This window comes from Caretta caretta, chromosome 21, assembly GCF_965140235.1.
Source record: "Caretta caretta isolate rCarCar2 chromosome 21, rCarCar1.hap1, whole genome shotgun sequence".
Taxonomy (NCBI): Eukaryota; Metazoa; Chordata; order Testudines; family Cheloniidae; genus Caretta; species Caretta caretta.
In genome coordinates this window covers 3,811,671-3,830,333 of record NC_134226.1, presented here as the reverse complement: position 1 = coordinate 3,830,333, position 18,663 = coordinate 3,811,671, and the positions used below count along the sequence as shown (strand labels likewise).

At 44.8% G+C, this 18,663-nt stretch overlaps 1 protein-coding gene across 2 annotated transcripts in view; it reads right to left on the bottom strand.

The window, feature by feature from the left end:
- The window catches only part of LAMB3 (laminin subunit beta 3), a 46,309-nt gene extending 35,701 nt beyond the window's left edge, over nt 1-10,608 (bottom strand). Inside the window, exons 1-3 of one of the 2 annotated variants that reach the window (XM_048826826.2) lie at nt 10,423-10,608; nt 9,505-9,569; nt 8,514-8,668 (exon numbers count right to left, since the gene is read on the bottom strand). In XM_048826826.2, coding sequence (XP_048682783.2) covers nt 8,514-8,668; nt 9,505-9,553 — 204 coding nt within the window. In that variant the 5' untranslated portion in view covers nt 9,554-9,569; nt 10,423-10,608. The remainder of the gene's footprint in view (nt 1-8,513; nt 8,669-9,504; nt 9,570-10,422) is intronic. The other variant, XM_075121885.1, reaches the window with a different exon arrangement.
- Between the last annotated feature and the right edge of the window lie 8,055 nt (nt 10,609-18,663).

The following is an 18,663-nucleotide window of genomic DNA, read 5'->3' as shown; positions in this document are numbered from 1 at the left end:
TGATACCCTTCTTCCTAGGGAATAACACTTTACCCCAGGAATGATTCCTTCCATTGGTTTCAAGGATGAAAGCGGGGTGGAGTAAATAAACGAAAATCAAGTAAGAACACCCATGAGGTTTCCCTTCAAACAGGTATCAAAACTAACCAAGGGAATCATTTCCATTTAAAAGGGAAGCACATTTAAAACAGGCAGAAGGAGATATCTGTTTGTGAAACCTTAACCTGTGAAACTGGAACTTAACTGGATGCTAACAAGGCAAAAGTGTGAATAAATCAGGATGAGATTAGCTCCTACAGTTACACTAACTATGATAAACAGAGGCTCACATCTTTGGTTATAAAGAGTAGCTAGATATAATTGAAAATGCATGTGCAAAACACTAAAGTAGCAGGATATATTCACCCCACGATCTGGGTGTGTAACACTCACATACTTTCCAATAAGTTTCAATAATGAAGGGAGAGGCCACTGTCTATCCACCTTAGGTATTTACATGGGCCCATCACTAGTATCTGAGCAATACCCCTGTGAGGTAGGCCAGGGCTGGGAAGTAAAACAGAGAGGCTAAGTGATGTGCCTAAGGTCTCACAGAAATCTGTGGTACAGCAGGGACCTGAACTCAGGTCCTAGGCTTGTGCTCTAACCACCAGGACCATGTTACCTCTCCAACAAGGCCCCTAGTAAGATGCTCATTTCTCATCTCTTATTGCAATAAATTTTCATTTCTACCATAATCAGTAAATGCCCCTGATTCTCCTGCCTCACTGCCCTGGGGCGACTGTTGGCAATCCTTGACTAAACAATGCCAAAGGCCTGCTAATGAACTTCTGGCCCCTTTCCTGCTCTCTGTTGGAGGTCAGCAGGTAGACATTGCATGACTGGAATCAAAGGTAAAATACCCTGCAAACTGCCAGGGGCACCTGCTGGACAGGTATCTCATAGGTATAAGAAGTGCCTGGGCCTAGTTAGGCAACACTCAGTTCATCAGCCTTTCTGAAAAGCAAACATGTGGGCCCCTGTTTTGCTTGCTTAGAGTCAGTTCAGTCCCCTCAGCAAGACATGATTTAAAATCTGCTAGCACAACAATCTGGAGGAACCATACGGTGCTGTTTATCCGCACACGCCAAAGTATCTTGTTAGGGTGTTACTCTGCTGTAATTAGTTCATAAAGCAGGGTGCTGTGCTGTCTAGAAGCATATGTAATGGTTAGCTTTTCTGCAGCTCAGCACAGCTAAGGTGAGCGAGAACAGGGAAAACCAATAGGAATGCGTTTTCCCATTGCGTGACCCATACAGGTTGAGATGTATCCTTTGTAGGACGGAAGCAAACACAGTGTGAATCAGTGGAAGAATAAGAAAAGGTTAGCCACTGCAATTCCCATAGCAATGTTTTCTGGCAAACCAATCCCACAATGCTAGGTTTTTACCCTCAGAAGGACAGAAATAAGAATGCAGTGATGGCTATAGACACCTTCTATGTCCAAGGCATTACAAAGCAATGCCTTAGAAATAACCTTTCCCCAGAGAAGAGCTGAGTTTAATCCTGCTTTGGGTCACAAATGAAAAGGAGCTTGGTGACTCCTGGGACTGGGAAAGGGATGCTGAGTCTTTCCCCATGAGGTTGCTCGTTCTAATTTGTCCAAGGGTTATAGTACCATCAGATGGCTGTTTGGTGGCCTCTGGGAAGTGAGCTGTTGGGGTGAGACAGAGGAGTGTACTTTCTACACCCCATTCAGTCCTTGGCTAATTGGGGTTCCTGTGATACAGAAACTGTACTGAGATCTACACTCAGTTCAGATATGCAAGCCTGCATACTTGAGCAGCCATCAGATGGTAACAACAAGATGACCAGCATGGGGATCAGTGGTACATTCCCTTTTACTGATATTCTTCTGTCTATCTGGCAGTAGGCAAAATGTTCCAGTGCCTAGATACTAACATGATAGGTGCTATGAATAAACCAAAGACTGGTGGACGAGGTGCAGCAGCATCTCACCAGATTGCCAATGTAGAGCTCTCATTTGTCATTCAAGGATTCTCCCCTGTATTACAGTCCCCTCACCCTGCATTTTGGGGATTAGGTGTATCTCATCACAGATATCACTTCACACCTCCTCACCTGCCGTGCCCACATTACACAGTCCTGTTATCACTCCGTATCTCAGGATGATAAAGATGCCTTCTCACTCTTCGTGGCCGTTACGTACTGACTGTCCAGTGAGATAATGAAAGAACTATCCTTGACCTTATGCAAACAAGGTTTTAATATTCAAGGTCTTTCATACGATAAACCTCTTGAGAAAGTTAGGGTGGCAGGGTCATCTGTAATCCTCACAGATTAGCTGCCTCGCTGTGGAAAGCTGAGACCCCGCACAGCGCCTCACGAACGTGGAAGCGTAATTTGTTTCGATCAGACTTTGGGTGCATTTCAAAAGGCTTTTGCAATGATGGGCAAGGCACTTGGGGTGCTGCAGTAACCAGCTAACACAGAGCGAGCAGCAAACTCAGAGCTATGGCTAAACCCAGGCTATGCTTTGGGGCCTAGCGTACTCTGTCGCCATTCAGGAAAGTCCCAACGATTTCAAGTGGAGCACCGCGAGCCCAGTGCCCCACCAGCTCTGCCTCTGCTTTCATATCAAAGGATGCAGCAAGGTGCCCGCCGCACTGCCCCAGGCTCCCAAGAATGGGTGATCTCATGATTAAGGGGGAGATTTTCAAAGACAAAAAAGAAACTAGCTAGGCACCTAACTCCCATTCAAAATCACTGGGAATTAGGTACCTACCTGCTATTTGTGTTATAACTCTGAAAGGTCTGAGTTCAACGTCTGCCTCTGCCATTGACTCACCATGTGACCACAGGCCTGAGACACGTCACAATCTCTCTGTGTCTCAGGTACTACTTCCTTTGTGTGACGCTTTGCCCGTCCTGTTTAGTTAGACGGCAAGCTCTTAGGGGCAAGGACTGTCTCTCACTATGGGGCCCTGATTTGACTGGGGCCCTGATTTGACTGAGGCCTCTTGCTGCCACCAAATACAAATAACAAATATACATAAAGGCTATTTGGAGGGGGGGGAATTGAGATTTTGGACTTAATATGGTATGTAGGTTCTGTGACCAGAAAGGGAGAGAACTGAAGACACAGGGAACGTAGGGCAAATATATCATCAACACATGCTGTTGAGCCAAGCTAGCCATTTTTGCTCAGCCAATTTTTATAGGAATACATGACTCTGGGAAAGGATCTAAAGCCTTGTAACAGGGTATGTGGACTCAGGAGCTAACTGAGCCCCCCGTCACTCAAATCCCCCCCAGATTACATGAACTGACTACCAACTGAACAACAGGCAAACATACGTACAGAACCCACCAGCCCTCCTCCCCTCCCCGCCCACACATGTAGTAAGAATGCAGTAAAATACAGTGGTGGGGAAGGAGACCTGGCTTTGTTGTGATGAGTTGCCAAGGCTGGAAAGGCCCCTCAGGGGACCACCCTGTGACAACGCAGAGTCAATCTGTGGAACCTCTTGCCAGAAGATGTTGTGAAGGCCAAAACTATAACGGGGTTCAAAAAAGAACGAGATAAGTTCATGGAGGATAGGTCCATCAGTGGCTATTAGCCAGGATGGACAGCGATGGTGTCCCTAGCCTCTGTTTGCCAGAAGCTGGGAATGGGCAACAGGGGATGGATCACTTGGTGATCACTGTGCTATTCATTCCCTCCAGGGCACCTGGCACTGGCCACTATCAGAAGACAGGATACTGGGCTAGATGGACTTGGGTCTGAGCCAGTGTCTATGTTCTTATGTTCTTAAGCCTGTTGAGGTCAATGGGACTATTCATGTGCTTAGCCACATGGCTGGATGAGAGCCCTTGTCAACAGGGGTGAAATCTGGGCCCTATTGAAAATCGATGGCAAAACTACCATGGATTTCAAGAGGGCCACAATTTCCACCAGGTGTTTGAATCAGAACTGGCTCTGTGCACACAGGCCAAGGAGTGAATGCACCATGGAGACTGCCCTCCCTGCATCACTCACAGAAGTGGTGTCCCAGGTGAGGAGCAGGCATCTAAGTGAGGCTGGGAGAGGGGGAGGGTGTTAGAGAGAGACCTCTTATCTCCGCTAGGATTTTACTTTGTTTTAGCAAACATACAGTAAGAACACACCTTTTTTCCTAGTGAAGACAAGGCAACTGGTAGTTTGGACACGTTGGCAGCTCAAGGCAAACCCTCAGCTCCCCCTTAGTCTTTACCACGATTTGCTGACGCAAGTTAAAATACGATCTGCTGTCTTAACCAGGAGTTTACCTCATGTTAGTTACCACATGTTAGCTAACACGAGTCGAGGACACACCCTTTCCCCCCTGTGAAATACTGTGCTGGATATTTAAATAAATAAACGATTTAGGGACCTAATCCAAATCCCAAGCAAGTCAATAGGATTCTTCCCATGGACATCAATGGCTACTGCATCACACCCTGGTCTCCTTTCACCAACACCAACCTTCCCTTAACAATAATTTGTTTGAATTCATTCTCTCTTGCTTTTACTTCCTCTGTTGACTAAACTCTCCCAAATTCTAAGTATTTTTCCAGTGAACTCTGTGTTTTGTCAGATTTCCCTCCTGTCTCACTTTTCTAAAAGCTATTGACCCTTCTTTGCTATATATGGCATCATCCCTACTGGATTTTGCTCTATGCCTGAGTTTCAGGCCCAGCCTAGCAGCCAGTGGGTATGAAGTATAAAGGTTAGAGGGAATCACACTCAGAGCACTGGAAGCAGACCGTGGACCAGGGGGTTGGGGTAACGCCAGCATCAAGAGATCAACTGGGATTGCAAAAGAGCGCACTTTGGGACAATTCAAACTGGCACCAAAATCAGACAGTACACACTGGCCAGAAGGCAGGCTCAGGAGAGACAGAATGAGAGTAACCCCTCATTACATGACCACTGCTGAGGTTGCAAAATGGACTCTAAATCTGCAGCTATTTGGCACGGAACAAGTCACGTAGCACAGTCTAAAGAGCGTGCAAGGGAATAAAATGGGAATAAATAAAACAAGCTTTTGTACTCGGGGGGGAATTCACTGCATAGATTCATCTTATCTCAGGATACTCTGACTGTAGAGGCATTTCAAGAGGGGAAAGATTAGGGAATAAGGAGTGAATGGAGAGTGGTCCTTCTAGCAAAAGCTGAATAATTCATAACACTCATTGGTCACTACAGTTAAGAAAAAGGAGCAGGAGTGTATTTTAGGTGACAATGAGCCTATCCATTCAGTTAGGGAAAGGATCAAGCATGTGCAGATGCCAGGAAAACAGAATCACAGACACAAAACAGATGGACTCTCCTCTAAACTGTACCTCCACCTCAGTTGTCCCAAACCAAGGGCTTGATTCTACATGGTGCTGGGTGCGTCCTGGCCATCTCTACATTTCCACAAGAGCTAAGGCCACTCAGGGCTTCACGGAATAGGGCCCTAGGGCTGGCTCAGTTTGAACTGCAGTTCCAGACAGCAGAGAACTGTGTTCAGATTATTGTTATTGTACCATGGGTCTGATTCTGCTCTCTTTTAAACCAGGTGGGATGAGGGAACATAGGGATTGAAATAATAGATTCATAAATGGCCACAAGGGTCATCTAGTCGGAAAAGAATCTCACCCAATAATCTTTGCATCAAGCCCATATCTTCTGTTTGAACTACAGCATATCTTTCAGAAAGACTTAAAAACTGCAGGCAATGGAAAATGTACCACATCCCTAGATAAGTCAATGTTGTTATACTGGTTTAAGTGAGAGATTAAGCCCATTATATCTACCATATGCAGATCACCAACTTGGGCCCAATTAGCTTAGCTTTCGGAGGATCCTTATTCCCTAGTAGAAAGGACAGGCTTCTCTTGAGCTAAAAGAACACACTGTGTATTCAGGGGGAGGTTTCAAAGGCACAAGGGCAGTTAGATGCCACTGACAGCCAATGAGAGTTGGCCCCTTAACTCCCATTTCTGCTTTTGAACATTTCCCCCTCATTTATTAAAACCAGGGGATTAAATCTCATGACAATAAAGATTGCAATCTTTGCAAAGCCTTGAATTCCCAAGGCCTCACCCATCTCTTCTGTTTACTTTAAGTCAGTGGTCTCGGTTACATGAGGAGAGGCACCATGAGCCCATGCTGTCTCTTCCACAGTAACATCATTGTCCGAGATAGAGTTCAGGCAGAAATGCCCACAGCTAACTGTTGCCCCATTCCTCCCCAAAGAAAACGTCCCTTTTACAAGAGCATCTTGTTGGGACCGTCTGCCCAGCTATCTGGCCCTAAGAGCCTCCACCGAGGATGAGCCTCAGACACCAACCTGAATCTGTCAAATGGTAGTTGGGTTTGGTCAGATGAGCATCCATAGCTTAGATGCTCATTCTGGACTTCCCGGGCCAGTCAGATCTCTCATAAGATTTTAGATATTTCCTGTTCCCTCTGGGCCCCCAAATGCCACGAGAAGAGCACAAGGGTAGGAGGGCTTCACCCTAATATTGTGGAATCAGACTGCAGTCAACAATGGCACAGCTGAGAACATGACATTTATAGTTAATAACCTGGACTGGTGTGAGGTACACAATGCATCCACTGTGTATTAATGGGAATTAGGAAAAATAAACCCTGTAAGACAAAACCAGAAAAAAATGCACTATTTGTATTGTCCGAGAGTCAAGGTGACAGACAGTAGGGTTTTTTAAGTAAAGAAGTCTGCTTCATTCACAGCAGCAAAGCAATTTGGTGTAAAGGTATCGGGACACACACAAAAACCCATCAGTCCCGCAAAAAGATCTGTTTAAAGCTTTAGATACTGCACCAGGTACAAGTGTTCAGGTCAGAGATTAGGCTAGATTATAGACAAGAGGAGTTCAGATCCAGGCTCTATTACGTCCAAACTATGGAAAGTAGTTGGATAATTTCAAACACCCACAGAAGTGTGTAGATCTTTGCACACACAAACATGGTTGCTAACCAGTAACACCCATGCATTTCCTGTCATTTTCCAGAAATTAATGCCAGTATAAATCTGACTCAGTGGAGCTGTAAAAGTAGTGTGCAAAATACTGGCCAATAAAGGTCCATCATTACCTCTTAAGCATCCCTCCTTTATGAGCCACACCTTCTTTCACAGACCTCAATTTCCACGCCTCAGCTAAACCCGCTCCTATCTGCGCTTCCAAAGATGGAAGTTATTGAGATTAGAAATCACTACAAGGATCTAGGAAATGGCTGTGCTAAGGAAATTAACCCCACAAAGAAACCAGCAACTCACTTGGTTTGGGAGATTGTTAAAAAACCCAAACTTAGTCTAGGTTAGTGAAGTTCTTTGGTCCATCATGGCTGAGCTGAATTCAGCTGAGCCAAGGGAGATATCTTTGAGTTGACCTAGGATAGAGAGCTGACAATCTTTGAGTAAGTCTGAGCTGATTCAGTGCCATGTAAAACCCCAAGGAAACTCAGTGGTTTGAAACTCAGTGGGTTTTCTGTAGGACAATTGCTGCTTAGGACAATTTCTACTTTGAATTTCACTTTGAGCTTTTGGGTTCTAACAAATCCAGAAGTTCAAATATACCTTATATGAATCAAACCCACTGTACCGGGCCTTGCCTACACATACAAGTTGTACCGCTGTAACTATACTGCGCAGCCAACTCGGCCCAACGCCCCTATTTTGGACACATTTATACCCATATAAAAGTGCTTATCCTGGTCTAGTTCCCATACAGGAAGGGAAGTAGGATATACACGTATAAGACACCCTTTCACCGGGATAGCTGCATCCATCCTAGGGGGTGTACAGAACATATCAGTAAAAACATCACACTCCAAACTGAAATGGTTATACCAGTACAAAGACTGTGTGTAGACCAGACTTAAATGGTTGAAAGGGCTGACTCAGCTCTGGCTTTTAGTGGGGAAATGTCACATTCTGTGCTGTCAGCTAGAGTTAGCAGCTAGAGTTGTTCTGGGGGTTTATTATCCCAGCATTTGTCCAGATGGCTGGGGAACTGGCCTCGCTGTACCGTTTTTAAAGTGCCCATGAAATAAAATACTGTTTAGTTCAGGATGCCTCTTAGTGCTAGCTGGACTGTGCTTCACCCTGTTATGAAAGGCCCTCTTTCCCGGCACCTGTCGCTGCTCAGAACTTTCCAAGGGCAATCACCTCAAGGCAGGATTAGAACAGTGGCCTTGGACTTGGGAGACCTGTGCTCAGCTCTCAGCTCTGTCAGACTCCCTGTGTGACTTTGGGCAACCCATAGTCTCTCCGTGCCTCTGATCCCCAGCTTCTAAAACAGGGATATTAGCACTGCCCTGCCTGGAAGGATAAATACATTAAAGAATCTGAGATGCTCGGGCAGCATTTAAGTAGCACCTAAGCTAGACAGAATGCAGCAATGCTCAGAGGGGGGAAAACAGGAGTATAGTTAGCTTCCCTAGGGGATATCTGTGAATGCAGAGATATCTGAATTGAACGTACTTCCTCATACGATGTGCAGTAGGTCTCAGGCTTCACAAGGCCACATGTCGACGAGGCTTTCAAGTGATGGATTCTTCCTACCAGCAGGTCTCCCGCAGGTGGGTAGCAGGCACCATAGGAACAGGAGCCCTGTGCATCCAGGAGTCGTGGCAAAGCTAAAACAACACAAGAACAAGCCTTTAATAATGTTATATGCTATGCCACAAAATCACCATTGCTGGTGGCAGTAACTGGCCTGGCTAAGTGGCATCCTCCGAGGTAAGGGAGAGGAATGAATGGATGAACTACATGAGCCCAAGCTGAGTGTAAAGGTAAGATGAAAACACTCAGCCCAAGTGGTGAAAACTCTGAGTTGTACATAAGGAAAATGGGTTTTAAATAATTGGTCCTTAGTAACAATCCCTCCTTAGAGCTCTCCTTTGCCAAGATGTCTCCAAAAAACTTGACATCGGTTCGGCTGCTGGTGTGCCGAGACCCCTGCCTGTCATGCTGACCAATGGAGTCTCGTCGTTTCCTTGTGCTCTAGCTGTTATCGCTAACTCTTTGGGACAGGTCTGTCTTTTCGTTCTGTGTTTGTACAGCACCTTGCACCGTGAGATTCTTGGTCCATGACCAGAGCTCCTAGGTGCTAAGGCAATGCAAGTAATAACAGAAAATACATAGTTCATAACCTAACAGCATCTCATGACTCTCAGAGGCAAGTACACTAAAGTTCTAGCCGCTCGTGAAAGACTAAAATCATTTCTCACAGAAGACCCCATGGATCACCCTCTGTACTAATTACCTTTGCAGGAAATGCAGGTAGCATTTACAACCCACTTGACTGTACAACAGTTTTTATAGGAGCTAAGGGTAACGTGGCTCATGCCCCATCCAAATTTCCTGGCCACTTTCACTAAAGCACAGCAAAACCACTACTACACAAGGGCAGATATTAACTGAGGTCTCCTCAAGGCCCCTTTAGAGGCACAGATAGGATGGTAAAGCTTACCCAGGAGAATGAAACATGTCCATACAATGGGCCGGGGGGGAGATTCCATACTTCTGAGGACTCACCTGAGACAGAATTTGCAGCATGAATGAAACGGTACAGAAAACGACACACTAAAGCACAAATCACCATCTTTTTATCTCCCTCCCTTCCCGTTTTATGATAAGATAACTTCCTTCACTTCAACAGAGTTCAACAAGCGCAAGTGAGAGAGGAGAATCAGCTCTCTGGATTGTCTAGAGTGTATATTTAACATTTAAAACAAATGGACAAGCCCCCACTTTTGTTTTTAACCTTTTAGTATCAATACCTGTTCATGAACGACAGGTGAAAAGCTCCTCAATGAAGTAACTGGCTGTATGTTTGCATCTTTATTTTATTCTCTAAAGTGACCAATAGGTATAAACAGAACAATTTACTCTGCTAGGATTCTGCTTTCATGTCTAACAGCCTGCTTTTTCAGAGGTGCCAAGAACCCGCTGTCTGATGGACTTTAATGCGAGTTGTTTGTGCACAGCACCTCTGAAAATCAGGTCCCAAATACACAGCAAGTAGACACATTTTAACCAATGAATATACTCGAGCAAGGACACTTCTTCACCTGCCTACAATGTAGTTATGTTTGAAGTCCCACCCTTTGTCCCTTCCTTTTCAGGCTTTATTCCAGCGCAGAACTTACCCTCGTTGCTGGAGGTTCAAAGTCTTCTACAGGTTTTGCAACGTTTAAAAAGTGCAGCAAAGTACATGCACTATACAAACACTTTCCATTTGTGTAACTTAATCACATAAATGTTCTCGGTGCCTGCAGGAAATGCCTGCCAGCCCTCCGATCTCGACAAGAAATCCCCTCCCTGTGCTGCCATTTTCCCTGTGTAACACACAGCACTGGTAGGGCTCACTGTGCAGTGCTGTACATACCTGGTTCAGGGGCTAGACTTTTCTTTCCTCTTCCTCCGTTATTGAGCAGCTGATACGAATTCTCACCTGAGTCCTCATGGGCTGTCTCCTTTCACTCTCTGCTTTTAAATGCAGCCTCACCTGAGGAAGGAAGTTCCTGTGGGGTGGGTGCAGCAATGATAAAGGGAGGTGATTCAGGAATCTTCAGACGTACACACCCATTTACTGTGTAACTCATTACACACTCCCTAGACAGCATGCACAGCCTGAGACAGAAGTCCTTCTGTACTGTAATGCATGTGAAAAGCCCTACACTTAGCCAGCACGTGGACTCAGATCTATGAATATACACTTCAGCTTTAGGAACATCTGAGGACAGTGACACAGTTTCACAACTAATGTTCATGTAGATAGCTATAATCCAGAATGATTCTGAACAGCTTGGATGTTTACCTGGAGGGCACATATCCTGACAAGAGTTTGGGGGTTATCATCGTCAGCCCCATTTTACAGATGAGGATTTGAGGCACAGAGTAATTAAGGGCCATGTTTTCAAAGTAGCTCAGTTCCCATTTAGCCACCTAAATAAGTGGCCAGATTTCCAAAGGAGCTCAGCATCTAACACGCCAGGATTAGAACCCAGATCTCCCAAAGCCCAGTCTAGTCCCTCAACCACATCCTTCCCTGTTTTGGATCCAATTCTGATCTCATTTACACCAGATTTAGATGAGCAGAGTCACTCCTGATTTACACTGATACCAGTATCACAGCCTTTGCTTTTCAAATTGCTGTTGAAGGGTGTGGGATAGCACCGAAGGCCTCATTTAGTTCTGAGCTGCTCTGATAACACTGCCCAGTGTTGCACAAATACTAATTCAATCAGAGTTGGATTGAGACTCACCAACTCATTGCACACAGAAGCCACCCTGCTGCTTGGAGAGTAGCCGCTTTCAGGCACTGCCTCTGCATGCTGCATTTGAACAGATGCAGAGAGGCAGAAAGCTGTGTGTTGGTTTGCCAATCCCCCAGAGCCATGTCATTCTCTCTTCTGACACCCTCTAGCACCAGCAGGAGAGTGAATTTGTGTGTGGGGGGGTGGAGGGTGAGAAAACCTGGCTTTGTGCTGGAAATGGCCCACCTGTTGATCACTTTAGATAAGCTATTACCAGCAGGACAGTGGGGTGGGAGGAGGTATTGTTTCATATTCTCTGTGTGTATATAAAGTCTGCTGCAGTTTCCACGGTATACATCTGATGAAGTGAGCTGTAGCTCACGAAAGCTCGTGCTCAAATAAATTGGTTAGTCTCTAAGGTGCCACAAGTACTCCTTTTCTTTTTGCAAATACAGACTAACACGGCTGTTCCTCTGAAACCTCCTTTTAGGGTGAGAGCCAAGCCCCATGAATATTGATGGAACTCAGATGAGGCCCTTAACCTCACTGAAACAACCACCCCAATAAACACCTGGTCTCCAGCTGCTAAAGCTGTTGCACCAGAACACTAGCTGTTAAAAAATTATTTTGACTCTTAGATCCAGATCCTCAGCTGGTGTATGCTGGCGTCGCCCCATTGGCTTCGCTGCGGCTATACCGGTTTGCTCGGGCTGAGGATTTTGCCCTCAATGTAGAGAGAACAATGAAGGAGAATCTGTCCCCTAAGGCTACAACATCTGAAACCTTAGCTCAGAGATTTAGGTGTGCCAAGTATGCTGTGTGGGCAGGCAGCAGCCCTGGGCGTGCCTGCATTGGACGGGCTGTTCAGAGGCTGATTAACAATGGTGTAATGCCACATTTTCCACTCTGGAATCTTCATCCAGCAAAGCCTCACCCCGCAGCCAGCAGTTCACAGCATGTCAAAACCAAGTGACTAAACATTCCTCCCAGGTGTAAACTCAGCATCTGAACACTGGCAGCTTTGTGGAACACTGCATGTGGAGCGGCCTCGCCTAGCCGTGGGACCAACCCCCAAACTCCAGATCCAAACCCTCCCAAGCAAATCCACCCATGGTAATAACAACACTTTGCACTCATATAACACCTTTCAGCAGGCCCCAGATGATAACAGGGGCCTGACAACGCAAAGTACCAACTGTGTCCCCGTGTCTCCTGGTGATAAATGCCCCCACAACCAAGCTGAGACAGGACTTCAGAGCATCGGTACCTAAATAAAAGCAGTACCGTGTGCGTCAGGGCCAACACTGACTAATGGACCGAAAGGAGGATTAGAAATCAGAGACTGGTCCAAACTGTAGAGCTGAACACTGCAAACCTTGAGGAAGACTGCATCCGATCTGACTCCAAATCTGTCACTGCCCCGGACAACCACTGCATATGATAGAACCAGTCTGGCTGCCCGTGCCTGTGACAAAATGCAATGCCCCTCATTCTGAATGCCTAGCCCATATATCAAAAGGTGGTCTTGTGGTCAAGGCACTGTACTTGAGACAGGTGGGTTCAACTCCTACCTCTGCCACACACTGCCCGCGTGACCTGTGACAAGTCACTGAATCTTCTTTTGCCTCAGTTTTCCATCCATGGAATGGGGATAATAGTCTATCACAGGGAGGTTCTGAAAATAAATTCATTAACATTTGAGATGCCAGGGAACCACATATGTCTGAGCACCACTGATGTGAAATACTTTGGACCTGTTCTGATCTGTTTTGGTGGGAGCTGGATCCGGGCCTTAATCTCCCAGGTAAATTGTGACAGAAGTTATTATTATTATTTGTGTTATCATAGCACCCGAATCCCATTGTGCTAAGCACTGTACAAACACAGAACAAAAAGACAGTCCCTGCCCCAAGGAGCTTGCAATCTAAGTCTTGTACTCATTTTCCTAGGGGTTTCCTCTAACGGCCCCTTCCAAAGCCAGATTGGTTACCTCGGTGGCAACTCACTAGACAGCTTGGACAGCACTGCTCAAAAAGCGTCCAAGTGTCCTGTGTGCTCTCCCCATTACATCTGGGGATCCTGAGCATTAGATGCCACATACCAGGGTGATTCACAACCTGATAAGAGGATGCGAAATCCCAGCCTACCATAAAAGGCAATGTCGCAATTCTGTGGCACAGACAGGGTGGAGCAGAGAAACGTAGACAGACCCAAAAGCAGCTCAAAGTCTACCCAAAAAATGTTTTATTCCACTCTCCACCTTCTGCCCCTGGAGAACACAGACAGGAAGTAAACAATCACCTGGTTAGTCAGGCTCTACAGGCTGAAGCAGGAGCAAAAGTGAGGAATAGCCTGATTTCAGGAAGGTAGAACATCATCTGCCAGTGTAACAGAACTAGGGTTTCAGGTGTAGGATGGTCCAGGGATGAGAGATCCAACCTGGGAGTCAGGAGAACGGAGTTCAACTCCCCGCTCTACTGCAGACGTGTGCAATGTGGAAGAAGTCACTTACTCGCTGTGCCCTCATCTGTAAAAGGGGAATAACAGGCCTGCCTGTTAAATACAAGTGAAATAAGGTGGATGAGATGATACCCTTTATTGGACTAACTGCTGTTGGTGAAAGAGACAAGCTTTGTAGCTCGAAAGCTTGGCTCTGTCACCAACAGAGTTGGTCCTATATAAAGATACTACCTCACCTGCCTTGTCTTTCTCATATCCTGGGGCCAACCCTCCTTGCACAACACTGCAAATAATCTTCCATAGCAGGGAATAAAACATATTAAAGATTGGGGGAGCATAAAAGTACCTAAAACAGACAGAATTGCAGCACAGTCGTGCAGTTTTTATTTATTTATTAATTAAGAGGGAGCATCCATGGGCATAGGAGGGGATTGGAGGGGCACAACGCCAGACAAGTTTTAAATTTTTTTTTTTATTGTCTACAGCTGCACTCCCACATGCTGAGGTCCCTTCCACTCCTGCAAGCTGAGCAGGGTTGGGCCCAGTCAACCCCCAGATAACTGACCTTCAAGGAAAAAATGAGTAGCATCAGGAAGTGGTTTCAGTGATTCAACAGCTAGTGCTCTGTCCTCTTAATCAGCACAGAGACGGTGCCCAAGGGTGGTGCTAGGCTGCTGACAGTGCCCTCTGTGGGGTGCCACACCAAGGTACTGAGTACTCATGGCCACTGACGATCTTATGGCACTTTTCCCATACGCTTGTTGTCCTGCCCTTTGGAGACTTCAATTTTGCCTCCCTAAACTCCCAGTGAAGTTTCATTTGGATTGGAGAGTCTCCTCTTCCTGCCCTAATCCGTGGGGTAGTGTTGCTGCGAGACCAGACAGCTTCTGTATCCCACCTCAGAGGCAGCTCTTCGGAACTGGAAGCGTTCTCCGTCTCGAGAGGCTGCCCACCGAGCAGCAGCTGGTTACAGATAGAGCATCCACGTTCACGTTGCTGCCAATGGGACATCGATTTTAAAAGACTCCACCCATGCTACACTTGCAACAGCCAATAAAGACGCTGCTAGTTTGGGGTCAACCGCAATGTGGAAAGGGCCAAAGTGGCTTGAACATAAATGCTCTACAGCCCGTTGGCTAGGACAACAGAGACAACCGATGGAGCCAGGGGTGAAAGGATCACTCATGCTTCTAAGAGACACACACAACGCTCTTCTTCAGTTAACACTCTCTGCGGTACCTTGCGTCCTGGCCACACAATATCACTGCATCCTGCCTAGCCCGGGTGAGAAGAAACAGATGTAGGTGCCACAAGTCCAAATTCTGTGATTAAATCTAGAGCCGGATGTTTATTGGCAAAGTTAGAATCCCTGGCAGCAGAGCCGGCACTGTACCTCCCAAACCAACTGAGTACCAATGCAGCAGAACCCCCGGGCTTGGAGTGGTTTCTGTCATATGCAGGGTTTACCGTTTGGTTCAATGGCTCTCAGCCCCCGCACTGTGCAAATGGTTCCAGCACCCCTGCCCTGAGCGCACACTCCACAGCTGCAGCCAGCATAAACCCAGGTCCGAATTCACCAACTTCAGTGATGTTACACAAAGGATGAACTTGGCAATGACTTTTTTTTTTTTCAAGTCAGTGGGAGCCAAAATTCACGAGCATGTGGCTACTCCCGGAATGGCTTTGTTTTAATTAATTTAATTTCTCTTTCTGATTCTACTTAAAATTATTATTAGAGACTAGAAGTTTCAAAGCGCGTGAAATAACCCCAAAAGGAATAAACAAGAACTCTAGTTATGTAAGGAAATACTATCTGAGTCCATAGCTTTTGATACAGATCAGAGGTGAAGCCAGTTAAGTTAATACTGGGAAGTCTTGAATGATTGATTGTTTTCCGTTATTTTTGGTCTAGTTTCTCTCCAGAGCTCCAGGTGGGACATAAGCTCAGTTGAATGACAAGGGATGAAAGAGCGACACAGCTGGAGAACAGCATGCGGGACTACTTGAAAAAATCTCAAACCTGTTACTGTAGAAAGGATGATGGATACGTAGAATTCACATTAAACCATTTCAAAATGAAAAAACGCTGTAGTTTGATATCCTCATCCAACAGGGGGACCTTAAAGTGCTTTACAAATGGGGTGACCAGATAGCAAGTGTGAAAAATCTGGACAGGGGGTGAGGGATAATAGATGCCTATATAAGAAAGTCCCAAATATCAGGTCTGTCCCTATAAAATCAGGACATCTGGTCACTCTATTTACAAATGCTTATTGATCCTCACAAAACTCCTGCCACATAGACAACCATCATCACAACCATTTTACACATTGGAAAAATGAGGCAGAGAGGTGAAATGATTTTCTCAAGGCCACAAAACAATTCATTGACACAACTGGGACTGGACTCCAGTAGTCCAGATTCCCAGTCTACCCTGCTCTAACTACTAGAGACCACTTCCTTCCCAGAACTGTGACTAGAACCCAGCTATCTTGACTCCCAGCCTGCTCCTTGAAGTACTAGGCAGATGTAAAACACAATCCCACAATCATCAGACCACTGTTTGATGCTGTGACGTGACAGTTTCAGGTACTAGTATCAAAGCTGAACTGCTAAAATGAAAAATGTTCCCTTCCCCATCCAACCCACTTCCCTCGGCTTCTCTTCTCATTTTAAATAGAGCTGGTCAGGAAACTATTTTTTTTCCCCCTACAAAAAATGTTGATGAAAACCAAAATTTTCATTTTTTTGTCAAATTTTCTTTGGCATTTCTTGGGTTTTCATTGTCAGATGATCCTGGTTTTCTAATGAAAACCCAATAAATCTCAACAAAAATTGATGGTTTCTATGAAAATATCCATGTTGTCAAAAAAATCAATTCAGCATAAAATGTTTGACCTGTTCTCATTTTACAGTCTCTTTTCCGCTATCCAGGAGTTCATTCCAGAGGGCTGTGCCACATCTGGTTATATAGGCCAATGCCTTTGCTTAGGATTTGATTGCAGTGTGAGTCAGATATTGATAAATAGCCTCAAACAGGAAGCATATTAGGCCTGTTTATTTATTGCTTTGGGCAGACAAGCTCTGAAATGATCCACCCCTCCGAGTTAGCAATGGCTCAGAAAGAACCACCGTTTGACTAGCTGGTCAATGGGAAAACATATTACTAAATATTAGTCAATGGACTATTTTGCAGTGCAGGTAAGTTATAATAGCGAGACCTCCCTAGACAGAAAACAACAAGCTTGGGACTAGAGCTACTGGAAGAATTTCCATTGAAGTTTAAGTTCTAAAATCAAAAGTATTTTTAGTTAAATCTAAAATCAAAAACCCACTTTTTACAATTTTCAAAAAACTGAGATTTTTCAACTTTTTTAAACGAATTAAACAAAATGAAACATTTCCATTTCTTTTTAAATTTTTCATGAAATATCCTTTTTAACCAGCTCAACTTGGGACACAGATTAAACCAGTTCTAGCCCAGTCCACACCCAAACTTTCCCCTAAAAGCAATTTCAAAATGTTTAGGTAACTTTTTGGACCCACTTTTTTTTCCATTTTCATACCCTTCCAAGCTTCCTGATACCTTCCCTAACATTAAATAGACAATTTTAAATTAACTAGGCAGTCAGCAAAATATTATTCACTACACTCTGTCTAGCATGTAGCTAAAGAAACAAATTAAAATGTGACTGTCATACGTGTCACCTTCAATAAAAATTCAATTAGTTTGCAGTGTGTATAATAAAGCTGGGTGGATTTTTTCAGATTTTTAAATTTAAAACAAAAAACGGGAAAAGATTTTTTGTAGGAAAAAAGGGTGAGTTTTCTCCCTCTTTCCCAAACAGCTGGTATATACAGTAAATAGTTTATAATCTATGTTCAAAATGTTTCATTGCAGTCCAGTAGCAGCATAACATATATACCGCCAGTCAGATCTGATGGATAAGGGCATGGAGTAAAGCTGGTTGCAATTTTTCTGTTGACATTTTTTTCGTCTTTGACAAAAAATGGCTGTTTGACCAAAATGAAAATTTTCACTTTGAAATTTTTCGGTTTCTTGACAAAATCGGAAATTGGTTGTTTCTTCAGTTAAAATTGCGGATAAACATTTTCAGGTTTTCTCAAAAACTTAACATTTTTACTTTTGCTTGTTTCAGAGTTTTTATTGTACATATGTAATTCTTTTAAAGATTTGCTGAATTTCTGTTGGTTTTAGTTTTGTTTGCTGATTTTTCTTAAGTTTTCTGAGAAAACTAAAGTTGCATTTTTTTATCTACTGTAGTTTGAGGATCAGTCTTTGAGGAAGGCAAGAGGCAGAAGTTCCACTACTGAATAACTCAGGAGTGGCATTAATGAGCATCATGTGAGAACTACATCCTGATCTTCCCCATCCACAAGAAACGGCTGGCCCAATACAGCACTTCATGGGAGGGTTACAGAGAACAAATGAGGGGATCCAGAGATGAGTTCTGCCTGCCAAACAGCCCAGGAGCCCAAATGAAATTGCAATTGTGAACAGCAGTATGGTTGACAATTGCCCGTTTTCCACTTCTAAAAGCTGATTTGTACACACAAATGTGGGCTTTACACATACAATTCAGGCAGCCACTTTGGAAATCTGGGCCTTGTCTGTGCAATGCTTCCGATCCCATCTTTGCAAAAGGTGCTTTGCTTCGTTCTTTTTGCACCCGTTGCCACTCTCAGAACCACAGACCACGTGCCTTAGCCTGCTACCTGGCTTCCCTACCAGTCCCAGCAACTACATTCTCCAGACACTATTGCCTATATTATGTAACTTCTACTCCAAGCGGGGAGCCATCAAATCATTTACCTACCTGAACACGTGTTTATTAGAGACAAAGTCCAAATGCATCTGACCCTTGCCCGTATATGGGACATGTGGAACT